We start from the raw sequence: 25,474 nt of genomic DNA on the forward strand, positions 1-25,474 counted from the left end.
AGCAACCCCCGGGACCGGAAAAGCGGTGGGCGGGTCTATACGGCAGGGGGCGGGACCGCGTGGTGGGCGGGGCTAGGAGGAGAGGGCGGGCCGCGCGGTTGGAGGCGGGGCCTTGCCTGGAGGCTCTGCAGTGGGCAAGGCAGCGGTGGGCGGGGCCAGCGTGGGCGGGGCAGGCGCTGCACCTCCAAGCGGAAGCAAAATAGCTGGTGAAGAGTTGGCTGAGGTGGTTTCGTGGGTTACCAAGGAAAAATGGTTTTTGCTGCCCGTGAAGTACAGACTGTGAGACATTACCACCAGCGCGGATGCCCTGAGAGAAACAGGGCTTTATTCTACAATTTAACTTTGTAAACGTATTCAGTTTCGATGTCGTCTTTCTTTTACATCTTAAATTTTAGAACTACTTAAGAAAAAAAAAAAAAATGTGTCCTTGGGAAGGAGTGGAAAATGAAGAAAGAGGCCAGAGGACTAGCGTTAAGCGGTGGGGGTACCGCTGTAAAGGGCATGACCTCAGACCACGAACAGAGGCTTGTACCAAGGCTCTTGGGTTTCAGCATCTGCCCTCTATACGGCAACTGTATAGTCAATCTCTGTGCACATCTTTTCTCGGTTGTAAAGTGAGGAGGGTAGCGGTGGCTGTACAGTGCATTTGGTAAAACGGCAGGCAGTGTTTTTATTAGTTCTAAGTCATCTGCTGATGGTGTGATCCTGCCTAGACCTAAAATTCAGAGAATTTAAAGCCGTCTTTGAAATTGTAATGATGGCAATATTCTCTTTGCTCGACTTACGTCAGACTGTTGGAAGACTCATGCTGTGTCTTTTCTTAGCTGAAGGGACTGTTCACTGAACCCAGGATTTTATCTTTGCCAAAACTATTTCAGACCTAGGGTCCAAACAGTGAAGAGACATCAACATAATCCCCGAAGAAGAGAAAGCTTGGCAAGGCAAATACACACCTTCCTGCGAAGGTGGATGGATGACATACGTCCTAATCTGGTTGGAGAATTTTTTTGGTGGCCCTCCCTTGTATTGTGGAATTCCACCATGTGCGTATGGAATTGTCTTTTGGTTGTTCTCCCCTTTATATGAATGCAATTTGAATTCATTGCCATACTTTTAAAATAGGGAACATTTGACAAGAAAGTGAATGTCTGACCCGCTTGGGGCGTTTTGGTTTGGTTTGTTGTGGTTTTGTTTGTTTGTTTGTTTGCTTGTTTTCCTTTTCTTTTTGGAGGATTGGGGAGGAGTACACATTTGTTTGCTTGCTTTTGAAACAGGGTATTGCCTCTTAGTACCAACTGACTAGATGCTTGGCCCTCCAGCCTCGCAAGAGCTAGGACTTGACGAAGGGGAAGGTCTGACTGACACTGTGGAGTCCCTGTGTGGGGACTACACTCTTTGTACAGGTCCTAACCCCTTCAGTGAGCCATATCCCTGCTGCTGGCTACCCTTTTCAAAATCACCTGCCTCGTCCATTATTTGCCCCCTAAGGAAGTTTTTGTGTATTATCAGGATATCCACTGCTATCAGTGGATATCAGCCATCAGTGAATTTGCCTACCTCTCACCAAGTGGAATGCGGGTGGCACTCTTGCCCTGCCTCCTGTTGTTTTAGCGTAATGCTGTCCATTCTGATTCATAGAAAGGTTCATGTGAATTGCCAAAGAAATGCCAAAAAAGGTCAAGACCCCACACTCACTTGGTTTTCTGTGTGTTTTAATGATGCTGTAATTTCCCAAGCCTGGTTTAGATAAATTCGTTTTGCCCAAGTTCAGGGGCCGCTGTTTTCCCTTGCTTTATGAAATTATCAATAGGCAGACCTTTGATCTTACGAATCCATGCGGCTCTGTGGGCTTTTTCTGGGTCGACTTCTTTATTGGATTTACTGGCTTGATATTCCTTAATCTTGGCTTCCTCATATTCTTTCTCTTCCTTCACAGTCAACAGCATGAACCCAGCGTTCATTCTAAGAGGATCAAAGGTTGTGTAGAAGCGCGTCCGGTCTTTCCTGAGAGACAGGATGGCTGTGCTGCCTCTGGGAGCAAGCATTCGGTTTGGTTTAATGACCTGCGAGCTGGTCAGAGGACCTACGCGGCGCACTGTCCCCTCAATTGAACTGGTCGGTTGCTCTTCAATCCTTAAGTTGTCAGAAATCTTGGGACGGATAAGTACAGGCTGGGGAATGGTGGACTGGACTGTGGGACTGTGTAAGGATTTTTTCAAATTGGGCTGCAGCTTCTGAATCTCAAGGGGAATCTTGGTTTGTTTCACGTCTGTAAGAAGATTGCTGGACCGCAACTGATCAACTGCATGTTGGACTGATTTTCCTTTGAGAGTTAGGACTTTCCTTTTAAATGGAATTGAAGGTCCCCAGGCATCAATGACTGGAGTCTGGGGCCTGTGGGGATAGGCAAATTCTCCAGAATTGTGGGCCTGTTGCAAAGCATTGACAGTCAGAAGGAATCGGTCAGGTGTCATGGGGACTTTCCAGAACTTTTTCGTTGGATGAACATTATCACTTCCAGGGCTTTCCGTATCACCTGCTTTTTCAAAAAGAAAAGAAAAGCACGTCAGCGTTCCATGGAAAACAGTGACCAGCTATGCGTACAAGCTGAAGCTGTAGTGTCATTTGTTTTGTGTGCCTTGCCCTTTAAAGGATCCCCAGTTGCTAGTCAACTGGACCTTTAAGAGAACTGCTTGACCCTATGACCTTCAGTGTCCACTGCCTCTTAGATTTCTGAGAACAGGAGAGGATATAAAAAATCCAGCAGAGGCTGAGAGAGGGGGAAGAGGGTGCAAGTGGCAAGAGAGGAGAGTAGGATTAGAGAGAAGTGCAGGAAAAAACAAAAAAACAAACAAAAAAAAAAACAAGAGTGAGTGGGAATAAAGAAGAGAGATTGAGCAGACTGAATATGGGAGACCACTGAGCCAGGAGAAGCTGAGCTGAGCCAGGGAAGACACTGTAAGAAGACAGTTGGAAATGACTTGGGCTAGCAGAGTGAAAAAGATAGCTGGTGACAGCTGAGCCAGGAGATGCTAGAACAGTTGTTAGGGTTTGGTGCTACTAGTGTTGGGAAAATTGGGAGAAGGGACTGTTTAAGCACACTGTTGGGAAACTGAGGGAGGAACAGTTAGGAACAAATGTTTGAAGGGGCTGGGTGCAAAGTGGGAGGGGAGCTGACAGGGAGTTAACAGGACTGGATACAGTTGGCTGGTGCTGGGTCATGTTTACTGTTTACCATTGCCCACTCTGACGACATTTTATTTGTAGGGGGAAAAAAAACCTTCAAAAGAAAAAAAAAATGCACTTTATGTGAAGCCATTCTGTGAGGCACCCTGAGGTCTTGTCACCCAAAAGGCATGTCACCAACAACCCAGATGACGTCAGAAATGATGGCAGCAGAAAGGGTTTGTTTTTAATGACTATCCTAATATCTGTGTAAAGTGTCCTATTTTGAAGGCAGCCTGTGTAATTCCAATGTTGCACACATGTTCAAAAATGTTAATTGATTCTCACATCTCATGACTCTTATAAAACAGGTCTTACAGATTTATAGCTTACCTACATGGTCAATAATAACTAAAGGTCAATTCTCACTTCAGTAGCCAGCTTTGGTCATGTTTCCCAGAATTGGGCCTGCATTCTAAGAATGTCACTGCTTCCTGCTTTGATATATCCATAGCACGACTAACACTAGACTCCTAAAGAGGAGTCCTTAAAATGTTTTGAACAATAGTAATGAATCCAAAATATTCACCAGAATACTTCCTACAAACCACTTTATAGTCAAGGAACGTAAGACCATTAAGTTAATGAAGATGTCTTCTTGGGTAAACCCGTTTCTTATATCACTCCTAGTACCTCACAGAAATGCAAAAAGACAGGGCCATTGCTTTTACAAACAGCAAAAACAAAAGAGAAATCAGTTGCCTGGTCCAGATTTAACAACAATCTGAACTCACAGCATATAGTTTCGCTTAGCCATTGAGCAGTGTCCCAAAAGGGACAGATTAGGGTGGGGTGATTTCCAAGTGTTCCCCAACCTTAACCTTGCTAATTAGTGTCTTATAAAAGCATGTAACACTGAGCTAACTAGTTGTCGGAATATTTTCCTCACCTTCCAAATGCAGAAAAACATGGGTTTATTTTTTTTTCCTTTTTCATTATTCTGGGGATTTGTTTTTGTTGGGTTTTTCTGGGAGTTTTTTGTGGGGGCTGATATGTCCTAGATATGCAAGTAATTCACATGGACTCTCCATGGTATAAATCTTGGTTGTGGGGATCTCCATAGTGGTGGGTTGGGGTCACTGTTTGCCGTTGCCCTCTCTGATGGACATTTTATTGGTTAATGATCAAGCTTAAGGAAATGCAACTACCATTGTACCCATCATGTAGGCAAACATGAGGAGCCAGGAACTCCCTGGAGCTACTTTGCATGTAGTGAGGACACCCACAGTTGTTAATGGGAGTATATAAGTTGATTGTTTGCCTTTTATGTTCAACCATGACAATGACTTTCCAGTTTTTAAATGTGTTTGTCCTTTGGCGCAGCGGTTGTATTCCCCGAACTTCGCTCCACACGTACACCTGTGTGTACGCAAATGTAGGAAGCCCTGATGAGGGCAGACCACTAAACCTTAATTGACTCACGTTGAAACCAGTGTGCAGGGAGTTATTTCAAAGGAACATTGTTATTAGTCCAAACTATTAGGAAAACACTGGAAAAGCTTACCAATACCTTCCAAAAACATCAATGAGGCGTCCTAGCCATAGTGTCTAACAGTACTTCTTAAAATCCCATTCCTGTCACTTCCCTGTCATCTCCTTACCTCATATACATCACACACACATACACACCACATCACACACACTCACCACACACATACACACCAAAGCACACATATACACACCACATACAAACACATACCACACACATCACATGTACACACCATGTACACATACACACCATACCATACACACAATCAGATCTCTCTCCTCTCTCAAGAAATTCCAGCCTGAGCTCCTCTTCTGTGTGCCCATTAATCTGGTAGACCCCAAAGCAAGAGGGAGCCAGAGACAAGAAATAGGTAAGGTGCTTAGAAAGGCTTCACTTCATGGCCACAAGTTAGTAAAGAGACAGGAAGCTCATCCCTCTTAGGAGCCCATGGGAAACCAGTCCTTTGACGGAAGCATAACCGTGCCACTCCCAAAAAAAGCAGCAATTTGGCCTGGAAAACAAAGCTAAGAGAGAGAGAGAGAGAGAGAGAGAGAGATACAGGGGCTGAGATTGTAGCTCTTAGTGAAAAGCAAAGCATCACCGTTTGTCCTCTCTTCGCTGTCAAGGTGTGAGAACAGACTGTCTTCCTCGTCGTCCATGCCACCACCAGCTCTCCTCCTGCCATCCTGAGGGATGCCTGGTTTTCCTGCTTCGTATAGCTCTGTTAGTACAATTAGATTAAGATTGAAGAGGAAACCACAGTCATTGCATAATTCAGTTAGGCCTGCGTAGTGGGGTCACAGCAGCAACCCAGCTGCTTTTGCTCAAGGTGCCAGTGTCTGGGTCTTGTTGCCAGGGTCTAGCAGCAAGGTGTCAAGGTCTGGGTCCCATCGTGCCTTCCCTCCCATGGCCTCTCCTGTGGGGTATTGAGCCTCAAGTTTGAAACTGATGTGTTGGGGTTCTCTGGAGATCTTGGGCACAACTTCATGCCACAGGGGACAGGTAGGAAGGCAGGAGCCTTGCTAGTCTAGCCCACACATGATCTGCTCTTTAGATGCCATAAACAGCATAGATCGCATACAAACACACATCCCCCACCCCCCACAGCCCCAACCCCCCCCCCCACCCTGTGTCTGTACACATCTGTCTTATCACTATCGTTTTCAGGTGCAGAGATTCTCTCAGAGGTCTAATGGTAACTCAGTCAGTAGTGAAAGCTTTTCTGTGTATTGTAACTTTGTGCCTCTCTCGGGGACATAAGCAATAGCTTAATTAAATGTCCACAGTAGTTCCTTCCATCTCTCTCTGTACACACACATACACGGGCACACACACACATCCTGCCAATTCCCCCCTTCATCCCCCGACCCCAACCCACCAACCCTCCCCACCCCACCCCCCACTATCACTGAAATCACAGTGATCTCGCTGCTTTACCTAAGGATTGCTCTTTGCCTATCTTCAGAACAACTCGGGTCTTGGGAGGGTTATTTAGTAAGAGCTCCTGTTTACTAGACAGCGAATCTCTCAGGCTTTGGACCTGAATGCTAGTCCTGGAATACACAGCCCCAAGGCTGCTCCCCTCCTTCTCCTCCTCTTTGTCCTTGTTCTTCTTGGCTTTGCTTCTGTCTGAGGCGTACTGCCACTTTATGTTTTCAAACTGGAACAGGATAATACTGCTGTCTGTCTGGGCCACCATCCTGGAACAAGCAAAATGACAGTGCCCACAAAAGGAGCGTGGAGGCCACTGCAACACACACAGCAGCCGTGTCTTCTCCAACCCCTAGGCTGATGGAGCTGTGGCCAGGCAATGACCGCAGCAATGGGCTGGCTTGGGGTGTTGCCTTGAGAAAGCAGGGGTGCCTCGGGCAGGGGTGGGTAGTTTTGAAACTGTTTTCCTTGTGACTTAATCACGAAAGGGACACATGTGTTATGGTTGCTTCACTGCTTAGGTTGGAAATACCTTTTCGGTGGATTTCCAGTTCTGGAGTGACAAGCACCTGCCCCAAACAGAAGCTTAGGTACTCCGCTCACAGATGTCTGAAAATTCACCCTCTGCTCCTTTTCAAGCTCAGTATCTAGACTCAGTGTTTCTATTTTCATCCTTCGGATTAAAACTCTCAATGGGGAAGTCTCCTGTCCTTTGCTGAGCCAACACACAAAGCCCTATGTGGCTACCCGGCATCCTGTAGGGTCTCTGGACAGGGTGGAGACACTTCATAAATCATGGTAATTTCTGTCGCCTCTAGTCTTCACTCTCACACCCCAGGGGACAAAGGTTTGGAACTCATATTTCCCATCCTTAATACACCTCCCATCTCCTACTCTTTCTTTCATTTTTTTTTTTCCGTTTGCACAAAGCAAACAGCTTTCCCGTATGTCTGGATTTCCTGGACTATGATAAGGAACTGGAATACCTAAAGCACCGAATGTGTGTGCGTGCAGGTGTGCAAGCGTATGTGCGTGTACTGCAATTTTAAGACTTTCTAACTTTTAGTGTAAACTCTAGAAAAGTGACTTGTTGGGGCTGGAAACGCTAGAGTAGAGTTTGAGGAATGAGGTTCCATTACATCGTCTCCATTAGATTTACTCAGACCCAAAGGAAGGTGTCCAAGCTGGGCCTCATGACACACTTAAGAATAAACACAGCTCTCATTGTGTCCTCATCGCTAAGTCTGAGGCAAAAGCCAGCTCCTCCCACAGGAGACTATCTCCCTCAGCCGAGCTGGAAGGAAGCATGGCCTACACTGCTCTGCCAGTAAATCCAGAGTCCCAGAGGAGGAGGGAAAAAATCCCATAGACTTGCTTATGGTTCTGCCCTCCACACCGACCTACCACCCACCTGTTGCCCTCATAAAAGAAGGATAGCACAGGGTCACCTCTGGCGTCGACCTTCAGCACCTTCAGACAGTTGCCATTGAGAAAGTTATAAATTCGCATCTTGCCGTCTCCACAGGCACTGATGACCCGGAGGTAGAGGAGAGACACATGCAGCACCTCCCTGCAAGGGGACAAAGAACAACAGGCAATATCCACCTTCGGGGACACTCTTCAGGTTTGCTCATGGTTTAGAGCGTTTGTGTGCGGTGGGGAGGTAGGAGCCATATCTAACCCAGGCAGTGCTTGCACCTCTTAGGATTCTAGGTGTAAATCATTAACCATTTCCTTTCTGAAGTATTTGCGGTTTTGTCGCAGGACAAAGGTGCTGCTTCAGGCTTTTAAGGGGGAGTTGGGGAGAGAGGTCTACTATGTCAGATTTCCATTTGTTTTTTACATGTGCTTTGATTCTTAGCTATGTATTTATGCTGAGAATTAGATTTTTTAAAATCCTTTTAGGACAGTTTTTTTTGCATAACAGTTTAGTTATATAAGAAAGAACAGTATAAGGCTAAGGATTATTATTATTATTATTATTATTATTATTATTATTATTATCATGGTCTTTTGAGACAGGGTTTCTCTGTGTAGTCCTGGCCATCCTGGAACTTACTCTGTAGACTAGGCTGGGCTCAAACTCAGAGATCTGCCTGCATCTGCCTCCTGAGTACTGAAATTAAAGGCATGCACCACCACTGCCCAGCTCAATATATGAACAGACAAATTTTTAGACTCTCTTTTTTGCTCTTTAGTGAGTGGCCTTCATTCCTTAAAACAATGAACATCCTTAAGGGATGACATTTGTGTCTTTCTATGGTGGCCAGTGGCAAGGAGGGAACCACAGAAAAACCCAAAACAATCTTTCTCCAACTACAGGGTTTGTGTTGGTTTCTTCCGTTCTGACAGATGTGCCTTTTGTTATTTATGGCCTTGAAAAGAGTTGAATTTAATCACATCGATGTCTCAGATCTTACGTGCAGGGCAAACTTGCCAGTCCTGATCTACCCACCCAGATTGCTGTGGTCGTATGTGTCCCAGATGGTCCATGTGGTAGAATCTTGGTCTCTGAGGTAGCCATGTTGAGAGAAACTTCTAAGAGGTGGGGCCTCGTTGAAGCTGATTAATCACTGGGGCCCTGCCCTCGGCGGGTTTGAATGACACAGTTCACAGGCATCTCTAGTTAGTGACCGAAGAAAAGTTAGAAAGCAAGGCCACTTTAAAGAGTTGGTCCCTTCTGGGTCTCCACGCAGTAATGCAGCACGGGGGTAGAAGCGCCTGTGCAAAAGGGCTACCCTCACTGTGTTGTTCCTGACTTTGGGTGCTGGGCCTACACTTCCCCGTGTTCTTGTGACATTTGGTAGTTCAACCCAGAACAGTATAGCCTGCGAATACAGCACAGGTCTCAGAGTCAGAAACCTGTGAAATCTGGTGCCACCACCCACTGTGGCTCTATACATCATTGAGGACGCCCCCTGCCCTCCCAGTCTTCCCTCCATACACACCCCGCACCCCATGGCGAGGAATAATAATTTCTACCTCATGTAATTTCTGCTACAATTCAATGAATTGACTTTTTAAAAATTTTGCCCGGCACCTGACCAAGTGGTGGTTTCTGGTCTTAGACCAGCTCAGACTCCTTTCAGGTTTTATCTGCCCTGTAGATGTCCCCCGTTTGCTCGTTCTTTCTGAAATCTACTTAGAGTGTAACATCAGTAAAGATGGTGGAACTGGGAACTACAAAATTCCACCCTTCTGTAACAGCAACAAAAACTGTCAGAATCCATTTTTCCTCCAGGATCCTAGAAAATTACAGAAGCTTGCAGCAGCCCAAGAAGCATTTAAACAAGAAAAATAATGGTCTTACGAAGTCGATAAGAGCACCAGCCAGGCATGGTAGCACACATCTTTAATCCCAGCGCGCTGGGGAGGCAGAGACAGGTGGATCACTGTGAGTTCAAGGCCAGCCTGGGGGAGAGAGGGGAAGGAGAGAAAAAGAAGGAAGTGGAGACCCCATGGGTTGGGGGTGGGGGGAGCACCGGAAGAATCATGTGGCCAGGAGTGTACTCCGAGGATGGACGTGGCTGCGGAGAAGCAGCCCGGATGGAAAGCAGGTGCAAGTATTTATGCTATTTTGGATGGGATGCAGCCAGACAGGAATGATTAGAGCATGAGCCATGAGATAAGGAGGTAGGTGAGAGGGTTAATATCTGCCTAGCCCCAAGTGAAATAAGACTCATTAAAAATCTATCAGGTGTCTGTGTCCTTTATTGATATGGTAGCAGGTTAAATAATAAGCACCAAAAATGATAGCAGGTTAAATAATAATCTATGGCTGAATAGTAAACCTTAATAGCCAAATATTTTCTACAACAAAGATCACCAGCCGTCAAACCAGTTTTCCATGTTCAGATTCTCCCCCACTATAATCAAAAATTGGAATTTTAGTTGAAAACATTAAATTCAAAAGAGAGATGCCTTTCTCTAGCTCCTCTTCCAGATAGTAACTGTCTACCGTATTCAAAAGACGAATATCAATGCAGTCACTAGAACGCTTCAGAGAAGCAATCTGTAAGTGAATGCTTGCTGCCAATAAAAATTTTGGAGCACTTATATCTAGCTAACACCATTATGGAGGAGTAGAGGGGCCTACAAACAGTGCATTAGCCATAACTACCTGTCCTCTAGATAGTTACGGTTTTTCTGTGTCTATGCCAGGTATCAACCAATGTGAGGCCGGAGAGATGGTTCAGTGATGGAGAGAGCTTTTTGTTCTTGCGGAAGACTGGGCATGATTCCTAGCACACTCCTGGTGGCTTACAACAACCTATAACTACAGTTCCAGGGGCTCTGAACCCTCTTCTGACCTCCACAGGGACCAAACGCTCACAGGATGCACAGACTTACACAACAGCAAAAACACTCACACATGAAATGAAATGAGTAAATCTGATTTTTAAAAAATAACAAATATAAATGGTTTGTTGGTGGTGACATCCCACAAGAGTGGCAGGGTTTGAAGTTGTCTGCTAATAGACAGGAAGGCTCATGGATTTAAGAGACGACAACCAGTCTGTCGTGTTTGCTGAAAACATCATTTTCCAGTAGCTAAGTCTTACTGGGCACTGTTTGGAAGGTTTTTAAAACATATAGTTAATAACTTTCAGGAAACATCATAAAGTTGGCTCCCCCTTGAGGTCATAGCTTGCTTGACCGGGTGGTATGCTGAAGGGTTTGCTCAAAGTTCCATGGGGGGTAAATTCACTGAGCATAGGTGCTTCCCAGCACCCGCCTGCTAATAAGTAGTTACTGTTTTCCACCCAGAGCAGACCCATGACTGCTGTAATAATCTACGCCTTATTAGTAAACCTTAGTAGCCAAATACCATATGCCTCTCATGGCACTGGTGGATAAGGAGTGTCCAGAGATCTAAACAATCCTCAGATAGAGTCCCCTAGGAATCCACTTACTCCTTTAACCAAGTAATACAGCCTTGTGTTTCTTGGCACTTTAATGCTCTAAGGGTAAGAAGCATCATCCGTGTAGTCTATAAAGCCGTAGGCATGGCAGAATCATTAATTAGCCACAGTAGCCTTTCCAGGTGAGCCCAGCTGCGAGCTCAGAATACTGCTTAGTAGGCGCCAAGCAGCCATCAGCACTAAATTTGAACAGGAGTGGAAAATGAAACCCATTTGCAATCCTGGAACAGAACCTAGTCCGTAAACTTTGAAGTATAGATTTTTAAAATGTCTTTTGTTATTTTTAAACCTTGACACATTGGATCATTTTAAGATGATATTAAGAGCATATTTTCTGGCATAAAAACCAAGTTCAGGAATTCTAAGTTTAGAGTAGGCATTGTTTGGGACAATCTGTCAGTGAGCCAAACAGCCAACAGGTATGACTTTGTCATGTGTTTTCTGTAATCTCAGCACTCAGAAGGCTAAAGCAAGACCACAAGTTCAAACCCAGTCTGAGCTACATAGGGAGACCTACTCTCCACCCATTTTGCCCAACAACTTCTCAAAATGTATATCCAGTGTTATTATTTCTCAAGAGAAACAAGTGAGGGTGGGAAAGAATGTCCAGAAGGGAGGGCAGTGGTAGGAACGGGAAGAAAGCAGAAAGGAGTGAGGAAAAGAAGGGCCGGAAGAGCAGCATTGCACAGGGGGACCCATCCAACAAATTTACTGTCCCACTCCCCAGCACCTACTTAGGATGCTTGAAGGCCATCAGACACCGCTCATATTTTCCTATCATGCTCCAGCCCATGACCAGGCCATCAGCACCTCCAGTCAGGAGATGCCATTGGTTAAAGAACAGGCACTTCACAGCTCCCTCGTGACCAGTGAGAATCTGCAAGAAAAGATGCCACTGCCTTCAGACTCTCACAGTTTAGATGGTGACTCCTCCAAAGCCAGAGCCAGGGCCTTCCTAGTGGAACTGTCCCCAAAGCTCTATCCCACTATTCTGTGCCTGCCCCCTCGCTTAGCATGCCCATCATCTGACTTAATTTCTCCTCTATGAAGGCCGGAGAAGCCCATGCCTCCCTCTTAGCAGAAGGCTCTTCCCCACTCAAAAGGAATATGACTAAGGTTAGATCTGTGTTCTGGTTATGTCCATGGCAGAATGGACTCCATCTCTCTGGAACACAGAGAGGTCTGAAGTCCCTCTTCTCTACCCAAACTTTGCCACAACTCAGAGGATATACAGGGTCACTCTTATGCCTGCAGCTGAGGCTCAACCACAAATAAGATGGGTGTGGGGGGAAAAAAAAAAACTCTGTCCTACTTCGGTCCTGTGATCCAGCAAGAACGTGTTTGTGGACACAGGCTGCTGTTTGGACACACCCCACAGAATTCACGGGTTAGAGGTTGAACCTTCAGATTCATAAGTCGATGTTCAAAACTCATAAGCCCCTGAGAAGCGGTGGCATTATGAGGCTCTGCTCTCAGCAGCGTGTTGATCTGGTCAGGAACTGGTGACTTATCCTGGGGGAGACTTTGTCATAAGAGCACTGGCATGCTTTCTATGGGTCACCATCCGATGCCCTGCACCATGGCATGGCCCAGCCCAAAGGCCTTTACCAAATGCCAGCACTGTGCTCCTGGGCTTCAGGCCTCTAAAACTATGAGCCAAATAAATGTCTGTTCTTTATAAACTATAGTCTAGTTAAAACTATAACTACATATATAACTATATCTATAACTATGGTTTTGTTAGGAGTGACAAAACACAGACCAGACTAAGACAATTTCTAATGACTTTCAAGATGCTGGGTATTCTTACTTTTCTGACACTCAATTCTTTATTTTTTATTTTTTATGCTTTACTGAAATAATTGGTGGTGGGACTCCCTTAGAAAAAAAGAAAATAATGTATTGAAAATAAAAACATGTGTTCACCAGTTAGGGCCAGGGTAGGATAGTCTCTGCCCTTGCCACTGTTAGGAGGCCATCGGACTCATATGCTGTAACTGTGCAGAGTGAGAATGCAGCCTTCGTCCACCCGCTTTTCCTAATGTGGAGCACGGTGTGTGTGTGTGTGTGAGGGGGTCCTGCCATCCCGACCCACTCTGACTGTCTTTGGAACCCCTTCATCGAGTGGCTCTGGGTGTCCCTGGTGGCTGGCTCCTACTTAATTGCTCAAGGATGGTCTAGGGAGCTCCGTGGAGTAACAGAGCCTCCTGTCCTTTTAATCAATCACCAGTGTGCCTGCTGCGGTGCCAGCTCGCTGCCTACTCACCTTTAACAGCTGAGCTGTGACAGCATGCCACACCTTGACCATGCCTCGCTCACAGCTGCTCACGATGTAGGTGTCACTGATCTTGGCAGCCATGATGGGGTCTTTATGTTTAAATGTCTTCAGGCACTTCCCTGTGTCTATGTCCCATTCTGACCAGGAAGGGTGACAGGGAAGGCAAGGGGGAGGGGAGAGGGTTACAGTGAACTTCTGCTGCTTGTCATAAAACTGAGCTTACTGAATCTTCCCCAGAAACCGTCACCTGGCTGGCACCCCTCCAGGCTCACCAGCAGTGACACAGCGCCCCCGTGTGACACACAGACCCTTGGGAAAACCCAGCAATGCAGAGGAGGCCTTTGCTGCAACTCTGCCTTGGAAAGGCAGTGCTGCCCTACTCATGTCCAATAAGCCTGAATATTCTTGCTATGGAATGTAGTTGATGAAAATCACGGCGTGGGTAGTGGCGTGAGCCTCCCCAGGTGTTCTCTTCCTGGCCCAACCTGTGACCAACAAAAGGCGTGTTGTCATCCCTTCTAGGTGTTTCTGACTTGGACTTGGGGATTTTATGGCATCATTTCCACAGATGGGGTGGGTCTGATGCTGTCGCTCTGCAGACTGTGTTAGAGTCCCGAGGATCAGGTGCGGGTGGGAGGGGATGGATATTCCAGCGCACAGAGCTTAAAGTGGGAACCACAGGTTCCAGGATGAATGCTGAAAGTCCTTCTTCACCGGCCCCTAAAGGTACCTTTGACCTAAAGTGACAGGACAAATAGCCTTAACCAGTAACCAGAGACAAACACGGCCAGAGCTGAGACTAGCAACGCAGTAAGAATGAGTGAGGAGCTAAAGTGTCTGCAGTGTGCTCTCCTCTTCCCAGGGCAAGCACTGCTCCTACTCCCCACTGTGCAGATGAGGAAACTGAGGCCTAGAGTGTAGGAACTTCCTCAAGTTAGAAAAGGAGCTGGGAACCGAAACCGGTGCTTCTGGGACCTCGGGTTCCATTGGCCCTTTTTTGTGAGCTGAACTCTCATGCTGTAAGTATGCTTTCCTTCCTTTGTTCTTCGCACGGACATCTTGTCCCGTTTATAACATTACCAGGGATGAACATTGAAAAATTAGCTGGGTGGCGGAGGTGCACAATAATCCACCCAGTACTCAGGAGGCAGAGGCAGGCAGATCCCTGTGAGTTCGAGGCCAGCCTGGTCTACAGAGTGAGCGTTCTCTAGGACAGCCAGGGCTACAGAGAAAAACCCTGTCTCAAAAAGAGTGGGAGAGAGAGGGAATGAGGGAAGGAAAAGGAAAGAAGGAAGGAAGGAAGGAAGGAAGGAAGGAAGGAAGGAAGGAAGGAAGGAAGGAAGGGACTTAAAGATTCATTGATAATGTGCTTTGCCTCAAAGAACTTAAAACGAGGAAATTACTTTTTGTGACTGCAGTGGTGCCCTAGTCTGTTCTATTTTGGTAGGCCAGGCAGGCAGGTGGCAGAGCCCTTGAAAGACAAAGCAGGCTAGTGTCCACCACCCAGGTCAGTGTAGTGCAAATGATATTTTGCTCATTGTGGGTTTGGAGCCTTAATTTGGCCTTTTAAAACGCTGGACTCAAATGCACATCTTGACCGCTCAGTTATCTTGGCGCCCCTCCAAGTTCATGCCTACGGCAAGTGTCTAACTCCCCCTGTCCTCAGTCCCAACCCCACTGTGATACTCTGGGAAAGCACGCAGCCTTCCTTAGAGGCCCCATGACATCATGGGTCATAAATGCTGAGACTTGAGCCCCTGATCGTGAACTTGATCAGAATGGCCCACTGGGAACCCTGGAGACCAAGGCTCTCTGATGGCTTCGAGGCTGTGGCTGCCCTCTCTCCTCAAACCCTCATCTAGACAGTTTTCACCATGGCTTCCACACTCTACAAACCAGCGGTGGCGATGACATTCATTCAGAAGGATAAGGACATGGCCGTTGGGAGTGTCACTCCTTTCTTTGCGAAGTCAGAGCACATCTAGTCCTTTCTCTCGGCCCATCCCTGGCAGCCGGTGACTCCCAAAATCTGCACTTTGTCTTTTCCTCTCTCCTGCTCTCCAGAAGAGGTTTCAGCCACGCTTAGGTCTTGCATCTTTCAGTATGAGTTCATCCCACCATCTTCCTAGGTGCCACATGCTCAGGTTTAACCAACCACAGACTGAAATAGTTGGTGATAAAAATGGTACCTGTACTAGGCACTGTATACATTCTATACTAGATATGTTTGTCGTCATTACATAAGCAATGCTGACTAACAGTATTTATGTGGCATTTGCACTGTGCGATGTGTTAAGGTCGTCTAGAGGTGGCTTAAAGCATGCAGGAGGGTGTGTAGAAGTTCGTGTGCCGCTTCACCCAGGAGCACCTGCAACCTCAGATGTGGTTGGTATCCAGGAGGAGCTCCTGTCTTCACTCTCCTGTGGGCACAGAGGAGCAACTGAAATGGGTACCTATCAGATCCATCTATCTAGAGCCCTCATCCAGGGCATTCGCTTTCAGGAGGTTCTCATTTGAGTGTTCTCAGAAATCTCATCTTCATTGTGTTTGCACTCAAAGGCTGTTGGCTAGAACTTATTACCACAAGGTTTCTGGCTGAAATACAAACGTTTTTGTCTCTGTCTTCTCTACCCTCACCCCCACTGCTACCCCCTAACCCTGAGCCTTCCTTGTTCCTTAGCCTCTCTGGATCTGTGGGATGCGATTACCCACTTACAAGTGAGTACCTACCATGTTTGACTTTCTGGGTCTGGGTTGCCTTGCTCGGGATGATTTTTTTTTTCTGGTTTCATCCACTTGCCTGCAAATTTCATGATGTATTTTTTTTTTAAGAGCTGAGTAATACTCCATTGTGTAAATGTACCATGTTTTCTTTAGCCATTCTTCAATTGAGGAACATCTAGGTTGTTTACAGTTTCTGACTATTATAAAAAAAAGTCACTGTGAACATAGTTGAGCAGGTGTCCTTGTGGGAAGGTGGAACATGTTTTGGGTCTTGAGGTAGATCGGTTCCTAATTTTCTGAGGAAAAGCCATATTGATTTCCATAGTAGCTGTGCAAGTTTGCACTCCCACAAGCAATAGAGGAGCATTTCCCTTGTTCCATATCCATGTCCCCATTAGCTGTCACTTGTGTTACTAACCTTAGCCACTCTGAGAGATGTAAGATTGAACTTCAAAGTAGTTTTGATTTGCATTTCCCTGGTAGCTAAGGACATTGAACATATATTTAACTGTTGCTCAGCCAGTTGATATCCTCTCTATTGAGAATTCTCGGTTTAGATCTATACCTCATTTTTAATTGGATTATTTGTTTTGTGGATATCTAGTTTCTTGAGTTCTTTATATGTTTCGGATATTAGCCCTCCCTCAGATATGGAGTTTGTGAAGCTCTTTTCCCATTCTGTAGGAAATGTATTGTCTCTTATAGAAGTGAGGTATGATACCATATGAAGCCGAAGCATGAAGATGCTTCAGGGAAAATCAATTTCTTTGGCCTTCACTGTAGCATTCTAGAAGCCACCCTATCCCATGGTTTATGACCCATTCTTCCACCTTCAAAGTCAGCAACATTACACCTCTTCAGCCTTCTTTCACAGCCACATCTCCATTGGATTACAGTCAAACACTTCTCTGGTTTTTAATGGAATCACGTGAATACAATGCCCACTGTCAATAATCCAGAATAATCTGCACATTCTAAGGTCATTAACTTAATCATATCTGAAAAAAAAAGTCCTTTTTTGCTTCCCAAGATGTATTAGTCTATGGGGGTGGGGGGTGTAACATTTGCCAAACTCAGTGCCAGAAAGCAACTAGAGTCCCATAATCCTCTCTGTGGGGAGTGCCCGCAGTTGGCCCAGAGACTTCCCAATCAGACCCTGTATCACTTCCACTTGCCACAGTAGTGACCAAGCTACCAACACATGTGCCTTTAGGGGAACACAAGTAAGCAAAAGATAATACAGTCACCAGTTTCAAGGGTTAGGGTGTAAACACGTTAGCTTGGCCATTATGGAGGTAGTAGAACATTCTGCTGATGGAGCTTCTAAAACTGAACCTATGACCTCCTCCCCATTTTCTCCCTACTTTGTTCTCCCTCTATAGTCTTTATTATTTCCATAAGTTGTATTTTTATATGCCAGGCATCCTGGGATTTTGTAAATGGAATCATTACTTCCTTTTATAGCCTTCTTTTTTTTATCAAGTTGATGAGAAAGTCCTGGTAATTTTCCCTTTGGAAGTCTCTCTTTGGCCTGGGCAGATCCATCTGCATTTCCTTACATTTGCCTGGTCTCAGGAATTTTGAAGACACCATGGCAGTGTTCTAGGGTACATGGTGTCTTACTTTATTCCCTATCTCCACACAGTCACCCCCTTCAGAGTTCTTCCAAACTTTCATCTGAGTTATCATCTGAAGACATATAACAGCTGGATGAGGTGGTGCATGCTTATAATCCCAGCACTCTGGAAGAGGCAGGTAGATCTCTCTGAGTTCAAGGTCAGCCTGATCTACAGAGAGAGTTCCAGGTCAGCCAGGGCTACACATAGAAACCCTGTCTCAAAAAAAACAAAAACAAAAAAAAATAATAAATAATAAATCTTAAAGTATGCATAACATCGTGTCAGGTCCAAACTGAAAACACACCTGTGGCTTTAAGGCAGTGTTGCATCATGGTGCAGGAAGTGCTCTATAACCAGGCCCCAAACAAGCTTAAAAGACCAGTATCCAGTGCCACACACAGCATTCCAGCCACAACAAACACTGGGGAGTACCCAATACGGTCTTCTTCCTCCTCCTCCCAGGCAACCGTCAGTCCTTGCTCACTCTGCTTGAAGATCTTCTGCTACCCGCCTATGAAACTACTCGTCCTTCAGAGCACACTCACGTGGCGTCCTGCTGATGGAGCTTTTCCTAATTTACTCTTATTTCTGTGTTCCCTTTGGATGCTGACTGTGGCTGGGGGCACATGACTGAGAGCCAGACAGTCTTCAATTCAAATCCTACATTATTTTTCTGTCTTTGTAGCTCTGACTGTGGCTACTTTCCTGTTCTCAGTGGTTGTGATGGCACTGCTAATTACCAACCTGACAAAATCTAGAACGTGATGGACCTCAGAACGCGTCTGTTGGGGAATATCACAATCACGTTAATTAACGTGCTTGGTAGCATTCCCTAGGCAGGTGATTCTGGAGTACTGTTGAATGGAGAAGGCGACAGATCCATGAATAGATGCACAAATAACAGAATAGAGACTAGTTGTGGAAATGAGTGGAGTGCATGCTGAGTGAGGGGAAATGTGCCTGAAATCCCAGAACCCAGGAGGTTGAGATAGGAGGATCATGAGTTCAAAGCAGCCCAGGATATATAAATAGACCCTATCTAAGGTGGTGGAGGAGGGAAGGAAAGAGGAGGGAAATGGAGGGAGGGGAAAGGAGGGGTAGAAAGAAAACAAGAAAATGAAGGCAGATTTCTCACCTTTCACCTGTCCATCTCTTGCTCCAGATACAAGCCTGTTCTTATATAAATCCAGACAAGTGATTGTCCCCTGGTGGCCGTAGAAGACTCGTACACAAACCCCAGTTTTCACATCCCAGTATCTGCAGAAATGGGGGCGTGTTTTAGAGATTTTCTGAAGGCCCCGGGATCCTACAGTATAGGGTTCCCTTAGATAGCTAGGTAGTTAAACAGGCAGTGGAGTTGTGTCACTGTTAGCATCGGGGAAGACCATCCCTACAGAAAAAAACAGTTCAGTGCAGTGCACACGTTAGGACTAGTGACAGAGGTGAGCAAGTCTGGGCACAGATCAACCTACGAGACTCAAACCATCCCTCTATCTATCAGTAACCAATCTGAAGGCATAAGGATGTGATGCTATTCCGGATGGAATAGAATTATGCGGGTTAGTCAGACTGCACAAGGCTGTTAGATGGCTTTAAACAGAACAAAGAAGGGAGCCAGGGAGATAACTCAGTAAGAAAGGCAAGGGCCTGAGCTTGACCCCCAGAACCTACAGAGTAAAGGGCCCAGTATGGTGATGTGTGCTGTACTGTGGGTGCTGGGGAGGTGGCAGATCCGAGGGGCTTACTAGCCAGTCAGCCTAGCCTGTGAGGAGAGTTCAGGATGGTGATGCACTCGTACCTCAAAAAAGAAAAGGTGGATATACCTAGAGAAAGATTAGGTGTGGGCTGTAGCTGCAGCTCAGTGCCTTGCGTTTGGGAGGCCCTAGGTTCAATCCCCAGCCCTGGTTAGATAGGAAGCTGCCCTGAGGAGTGGAAGGGCAGACGAAGAGCTGAGTTAAGACCGAAACGAGGCCTCATGCAGAGCGAGAATGATCCATGGCGTGAACCACGCTGCACAGGCAGTCATGCTCCTTTCCCTAATGTCCAAAAACAAGCCCAAACAAACCAACGCCAGAGAACAGCCACAAGATGGGTGAGCCTGGTAGGACTTCCCTACCAGACACAAAGTTTTAAAAACCAAAGCAATTAAGGCAGCACTGAGCAAGGACAGACAGATAGAAAAACGGAGTAGAGCAGAGAGCCTAGAAATGGCAATCTAGAGAGGAGAGTCTTAGGCACAGGTAGCCATGTGGACCAGCAAAAGAAGGGCCTTTATTTTATTTTTTATTTTTTCCATGAATGGTGCTGAGTCGGTTGGGGACACAAATGAAGAACCTCTTAAAACAAGAGGCAGTCATAACAAAAATGAGTTTTAGGTGGACTAAAGACCTGAAAGTGAAAGGCAAGCATAAAATGAGCCAAGACACCACAAAGCCAGACCTGATGTTGCATACCTGTAATCCCAGCATTCCAGAAGCTAAGGCAGGAGAGTCTAGCCTGGGCTACATAGCTAGACACTTAAGAAAGCCAGAACCCAAAGCTCAGGCACCAGGTGATGTAGCCAAGATCATGCGTGACAGCATTCTGGAACTAAATACCAGATATAACACCAATCATTCACCTGCAGCAACATTCCAGTGGAACACTGGACCTACACGAAAACAAGCCACGACAGCTGGGCTCCTCCCAGGGTAAATCTTAAACCGAGTCCAGGTCAAGAAACAAGTGTTTTCAAAGTGTAATTCCACCTATTTTGACTTAAGACATGGGGTATGAATAAATAGTTCATATTTCTGAAAATATATAGAGCAAGGAGGAAAATCTAAAAAGAAATACAAGACAATACTCAGTATAAAACGTGGGGCAACAGGACCCTGCTGGAAGGAGGAAACGAGGAGGATGAAATCCCTTGGAGGCCAGGGAAGGGCTCCTTCCCGCCCCGAGCAATGGGCACGTTTGTTACATTCTTTAAGATGAACGTCGGAAAGGATTGCTCAGCCATTAACCAGAGTTTGCGTCCCCACACCACACCACACCCCAGCCTCACAGTGGTCCGAAACGCCAGCTCCGGGGCATCCAGCCTCTCTCCTAGCCTCCGAGGGCGCAGCTACACTCACAGCCATGTACTCACCCACAGGCACACACACACACACTCAGGTATTTTTTAAATTTTAAAATAAATCTCTAGAGCTAAAATATATGAATATATGCAATTTAAACATGATTTTGCTTCCACATTATATTTCACACTCATAAGAAAACTAATTTCAGCCAGGCGCAGTGGCGCACGCCCATAATCCCAGCACTCAGGGAGGCAGGGAGGCAGGTGGATGGCTCTGAGTTCGAGGTCTACAAAGTGAGCCCAGGACAGTCAAGGCTACATGGAGAAACCCTGTCTCAAAATACAAAAACAAAAAGAAAAAGAAAAAGAAAAAAAAAAAGAAAACTAATTTTCCTTGAAGGAATCTATTTTGAAAATATGTAAATTACATCTTTATTTAAGCATATTTAAAAAAAAAAAAAGAAAATTTCTTGTTTTCAGTGACAATACCTGATAACTTACAAATCTATTTCAAACAGCAAATAAAATCTTGGCTTTTATCTTGAAAAAAAAATCTACTTTTATAGATATTCTAGAAGTAATAATAATTCAGGATAACCTATAAATAAATACAAAATGGAAAAAGCATGCCATGCTTGCTTCTCCCAAAAGCTACCTAGTTTTTGCTGGCCCTAAGCAGGACGATGATCCTGGCCTGTACCTCTCACCTGATGGTCAGGTCGTAACTCCCACTTAGGAGAATGTTGTCCGGCTCAGACAGGAAGAGGGCCTTGATACTACCAGCATGGCCTCGGAACTCGATGTGCCTCTCCTTAGCCTTCGTGATGTCCAGGAGGTGGATCTTCCGGTTGGATGAGACAGCCACCAGATCACCCCCATTGTAGTGGATGACTCTGTTTTGGTCCCACCTGGGTTTCAGGATATGGTAGGGGTGTATCCGAAGAACAAAGAGTTAGTGTCCTTCCTGGGCTTACGCAGCACCTGGCTTTTGCCTAAGCTGGAGGAATAATGGGAAATTTGGGGGGCTTTCAGAGGGCAAGGCCAAATGACAACGGGACCTGACGATCTCTACCTCACATCAATGTCAAGAGGATTGAACCCTGAAGACATGGATAAATCTGCTTATTTATGTTAAATCCTGAAAAGGCAGACTAGACTGAGGGAAAGTTCCCTTTAGCTGACCATGGAAATCTGTCTCTCAGAAAACTTCAGAAGGATATAGTTGGGAAGTCCCGTATGCACTGCATTTCTCTTCCTGTCTTTCCCCCTCAACCAGTAGCCAAGGAGCAGTTCTTAGGCTCAGGCTTCTCTACTAATTAGTACCACTGACAATAAAGAAGAATGTACATGCCCTTTGCTCATAATGAGCTTTATGACCAGTATACTGCCGACAGGAGATGAAGCGATTTCCCTATTGGAAAACTATTCCAGAATTAAGTATTATATGAAAAGGATGACCAAATAATTTGTCCGAATAGAGCCATCTTTAATTGTGAAATAGGACTCTGCTGTGGAGTACACCATGGCCACAGAGTAAGGAGGCAACGATCCAGCGAACAGGAAGACAAAATCGCTTTGACTTGGAGGAAGTCTTGGTTATTTATCTCCTGCTTCCTTGTGTCGTATCTATGGTGCAACCCTTCCCCCAACACACACATCTAAAGAGGAGCTGTCATCAAACAAGTTGTCAAAGCATCCCACACTGACCAAAAATAAAATAAAGGCAGCCTCTAAAAACCTTGTGGATAAAGAGAAAGGACCTAGGACAACAATATGGCAAAAGTCTATTAAAACACTTTCTCAAGGCTGGGGTTATAACTCAGTGACAGGTGCATACAGGCCTAGCATGTGTGAGGGCCTGTGTCCCATCCCAGCCTTAAAGGAAGGAAGGAAAGAGGAAGAAAGAAAGGAAGGAAGGAAGGAAGGAAGGAAGGAAGGAAGGAAGGAAGGAAGGAAGGAGAAAAAGAGAGCAGGCCCTCTGTGGCATATCCATATTTAAAGTAGATAGCAGAGTGTTTGATGTAATGTGTTACTGAGACAGTATTATATAACCCCACTTCTTTCAAGTGTGTGCTGTGTTTAAACACATGATTCTGGAGGTTGGAGTTCCATATTGCACTGGTTTATGTCAGGTTGACACAAGCTGGAGTCATCCAAGAGGGGAGAAGCTCAATTGCAATTGCCTCCATAAGATACAGTTGTAGGCAAGCCTGTAGGGCATTTTCCTTAATTAGTGATTGATATGAAAAGGCCCAGTCCAATGTGGGTGGGGACACCTCTGGGCTGGTGATTCTGGTTTCTATGAGAAAGCAGGCTGAGCAAGCCATGAGGAGCAAGCCAGTAAGAAGCACTCCTCCCGTGGCCTCTGCATCAGCTCCTGCCTCCAGGCTCCTGCCCAGTTTGAGTTCCTGCCTTGGCTTCCTTCAATGGACCCTGGTTCAAGATATGTAGGTAAATAAACCCTTTCCTCCCCAAATTGCTTTGGTTGTGGTGTTTCATCACAGCAGAAGTAACCCTGACTAAGACAAATATTAGCAGTTGTTGCTCCTCAGTGACTCAGTCACAAGAGTGCGTTTCTCTCTACATAAACTGTATGGGATTTATAGGACTTTTCTCCCAATCATCATGTTCTCAAGTTGGAATAAGGCAATAAAGAAATTTCAGAGGACCAAAGTATCATGCATGTAACCTGAACTAAATTTTGTTGGTCAGAATATCCAAAACTAATGAAGGTGTCCCTTGCTACAGAGAATGGTGCAGGTTAAACATTTGTTGTCCAAACAGGTTCTTGGGGGGAGGGGGTACTGCCTCCAGGGTCAGCGAAGGTCTGGAAAAGTCTAAGGGGCCAGCTCAAGTGCTCCACAGGCCCTAAGAGCTAACTTCTCACGCTAGTACTCACATGTCAGAGAGAATACGGATGTTGTAGGTGCCACAGAAAACATTCCTCTCCTCCATCTGAACCATCTGGGTCTCCTGGTTCTGGTATGCATTGTATAAATTGTAATCATTCTAAGGAAGAGATAGTTGGAGTCAGAGTCATCACAGACTTTACCCAGAATCCTAGACGCACTGTCCCCATCCCCATCTTCCATGGACTCTTTCGTTCAAGGATGTGGCTACCATTTGGGGAGGCTCATGGGGAGAGGCTGTAAGCAGACATTTAAGTTACCTGTGCACTAGGAAACACTAAGATGAAGGGCCTAATTTATGTTTCACCTCTGAATTTTCCACAATTTTAGGTTCTATGCACTTTCATGGCTGAATTCTAAGTGTTGCCGGGAGCACAACTTTGCTGAAAATGAGTTCACATGGGCAAGTTCACACGAACATGCTCACACAGACATGCTCTCACGAGCAAGCTCATGTGGGCATGGTCACACATTGATTCACCGCTGCCTTTGACCAACCATCTCACAAAATGGGAATGGTGTATTCATAGTCCAGGTATCCGATAGCACAGAACACCAACCATGTTGGGTGCCACCTGTAGCGCTGGTTTTAAAATTCTGTTTTATTTGGGGTTCCTCAAAGCCTCTCCCTTCCAACCTCCCCACAACCTTAAGTAGGAGAGGGAAGGCCCCTTTACTTCTCCCGGCTGTTTGGGGTCGATTGGTTCTTTAGGGCTATCCCAATCAACAGCAAACACAGGCAGCAGTCTCCTCTAAGCTGCTGCGTCCCAAGCATCTCTCTCTGTCTGCTTCAAACCGCCACACCATCGTCTCTGGTCTCTCCAAACCGCCACTCGCATTGCGCATGCCACACTTTTTCTCTCTGGGCTCTCATACTTAGATCCTGAGAGCCCTAGACCACGCCTCTCTCCATGCTGCACAGGGCAGGCCATTACCAGCTGACAAAGGCCACGCCCCACAAGAGACAGTTTACCAGCGGTGGACAGGCTAAAGCCCAACTACAATCCCACTCTTGGGATGAAGACAAAAACATGTTTACACAACATAACTGGGCTTCCAAAGAAACCAGAAACTCCCGTTATACTATTCTCTGACCATACAGGAAATCTGCAGGAGTAGAGGTGAGTCTATTAGGACGGGAAACCCAAGCTGAGACGCGGGGAGCGGGAGCACCCGCTTTACTTCCCTTCCACTTGAATGCTGTGGTCTTGCTGCACCGTCCTCCAGGTTGCGTGAGGCTTGCAGCACTGCTTGCTGATCCAAGGATCATCCTGCCCGGTCTTTCCCTGTCAGGTGGAGTCCATTCATGCTCTCGGCTCCTCCTTTATTTTCTCTGAACACTTGCCAAGGTCTTTTTGACCCGTTGTAGATTTAGTGTCGACCCTCACTCCTGTGTGTGCTCCCACGGACGCAAACGCCCGTGGTGCCGTGCTCCTCATCGCAGTATGGGCGCCCTTCCACAGTTACTTTCAGCGTTAGCACCCATGTGGTGAAAGGGCACGGGCCATCTGTCTGTCTTCAAATGTGCGGGCGATATTGTTTCAGCAACTCGTTTTTACCTCCTTGTGCTTTTTAATCGGAAGTGCTGGTATTAGGGACGTTAACTCCAATGACAGAGCAGGCTCTTTCACCCTCACACCTTACACACGGATGGAAGTCTTTGTGTGGCTCAGCCACACATTTCAAACACCGTCCCTCTGACCACCCAGCGCCCCATTTTTCCCTTCTTAAAGTGGATGCGTGCGTGCGTGCGTGCGTGTACTCAGCTGAGTATTGACCTCCAGAGATTCCATATCTGAAGGTCTGAAGAGCTTGG

General features: G+C 46.0%; 1 protein-coding gene across 12 annotated transcripts in view; it reads right to left on the reverse strand.

Annotated features, from left to right (window-relative positions):
- Nucleotides 1-1,695: 1,695 nt before the first annotated feature.
- Nucleotides 1,696-25,474, reverse strand: part of Fbxw10b (F-box and WD repeat domain containing 10B) — a 32,033-nt gene continuing 8,254 nt past the window's right edge. Inside the window, exons 6-14 of one of the 12 annotated variants that reach the window (XM_060363509.1) lie at nt 23,649-23,758; nt 21,457-21,657; nt 18,824-18,945; nt 13,334-13,482; nt 11,802-11,944; nt 7,557-7,715; nt 6,152-6,414; nt 5,316-5,435; nt 1,696-2,536 (exon numbers count right to left, since the gene is read on the reverse strand). In XM_060363509.1, coding sequence (XP_060219492.1) covers nt 1,743-2,536; nt 5,316-5,435; nt 6,152-6,414; nt 7,557-7,715; nt 11,802-11,944; nt 13,334-13,482; nt 18,824-18,945; nt 21,457-21,657; nt 23,649-23,758 — 2,061 coding nt within the window. In that variant the 3' untranslated portion in view covers nt 1,696-1,742. Of the gene's footprint in view, nt 2,540-5,315; nt 5,436-6,151; nt 6,415-7,556; nt 7,716-11,797; nt 11,945-13,333; nt 13,483-18,823; nt 18,946-21,456; nt 21,658-23,648; nt 23,759-25,474 lie in introns of those variants that run through there. The other 11 variants (XM_060363508.1, XM_060363511.1, XM_060363510.1 and 8 more) reach the window with 11 other exon arrangements.

Source organism: Meriones unguiculatus, chromosome 11, assembly GCF_030254825.1.
Source record: "Meriones unguiculatus strain TT.TT164.6M chromosome 11, Bangor_MerUng_6.1, whole genome shotgun sequence".
Taxonomy (NCBI): domain Eukaryota; kingdom Metazoa; phylum Chordata; class Mammalia; order Rodentia; family Muridae; genus Meriones; species Meriones unguiculatus.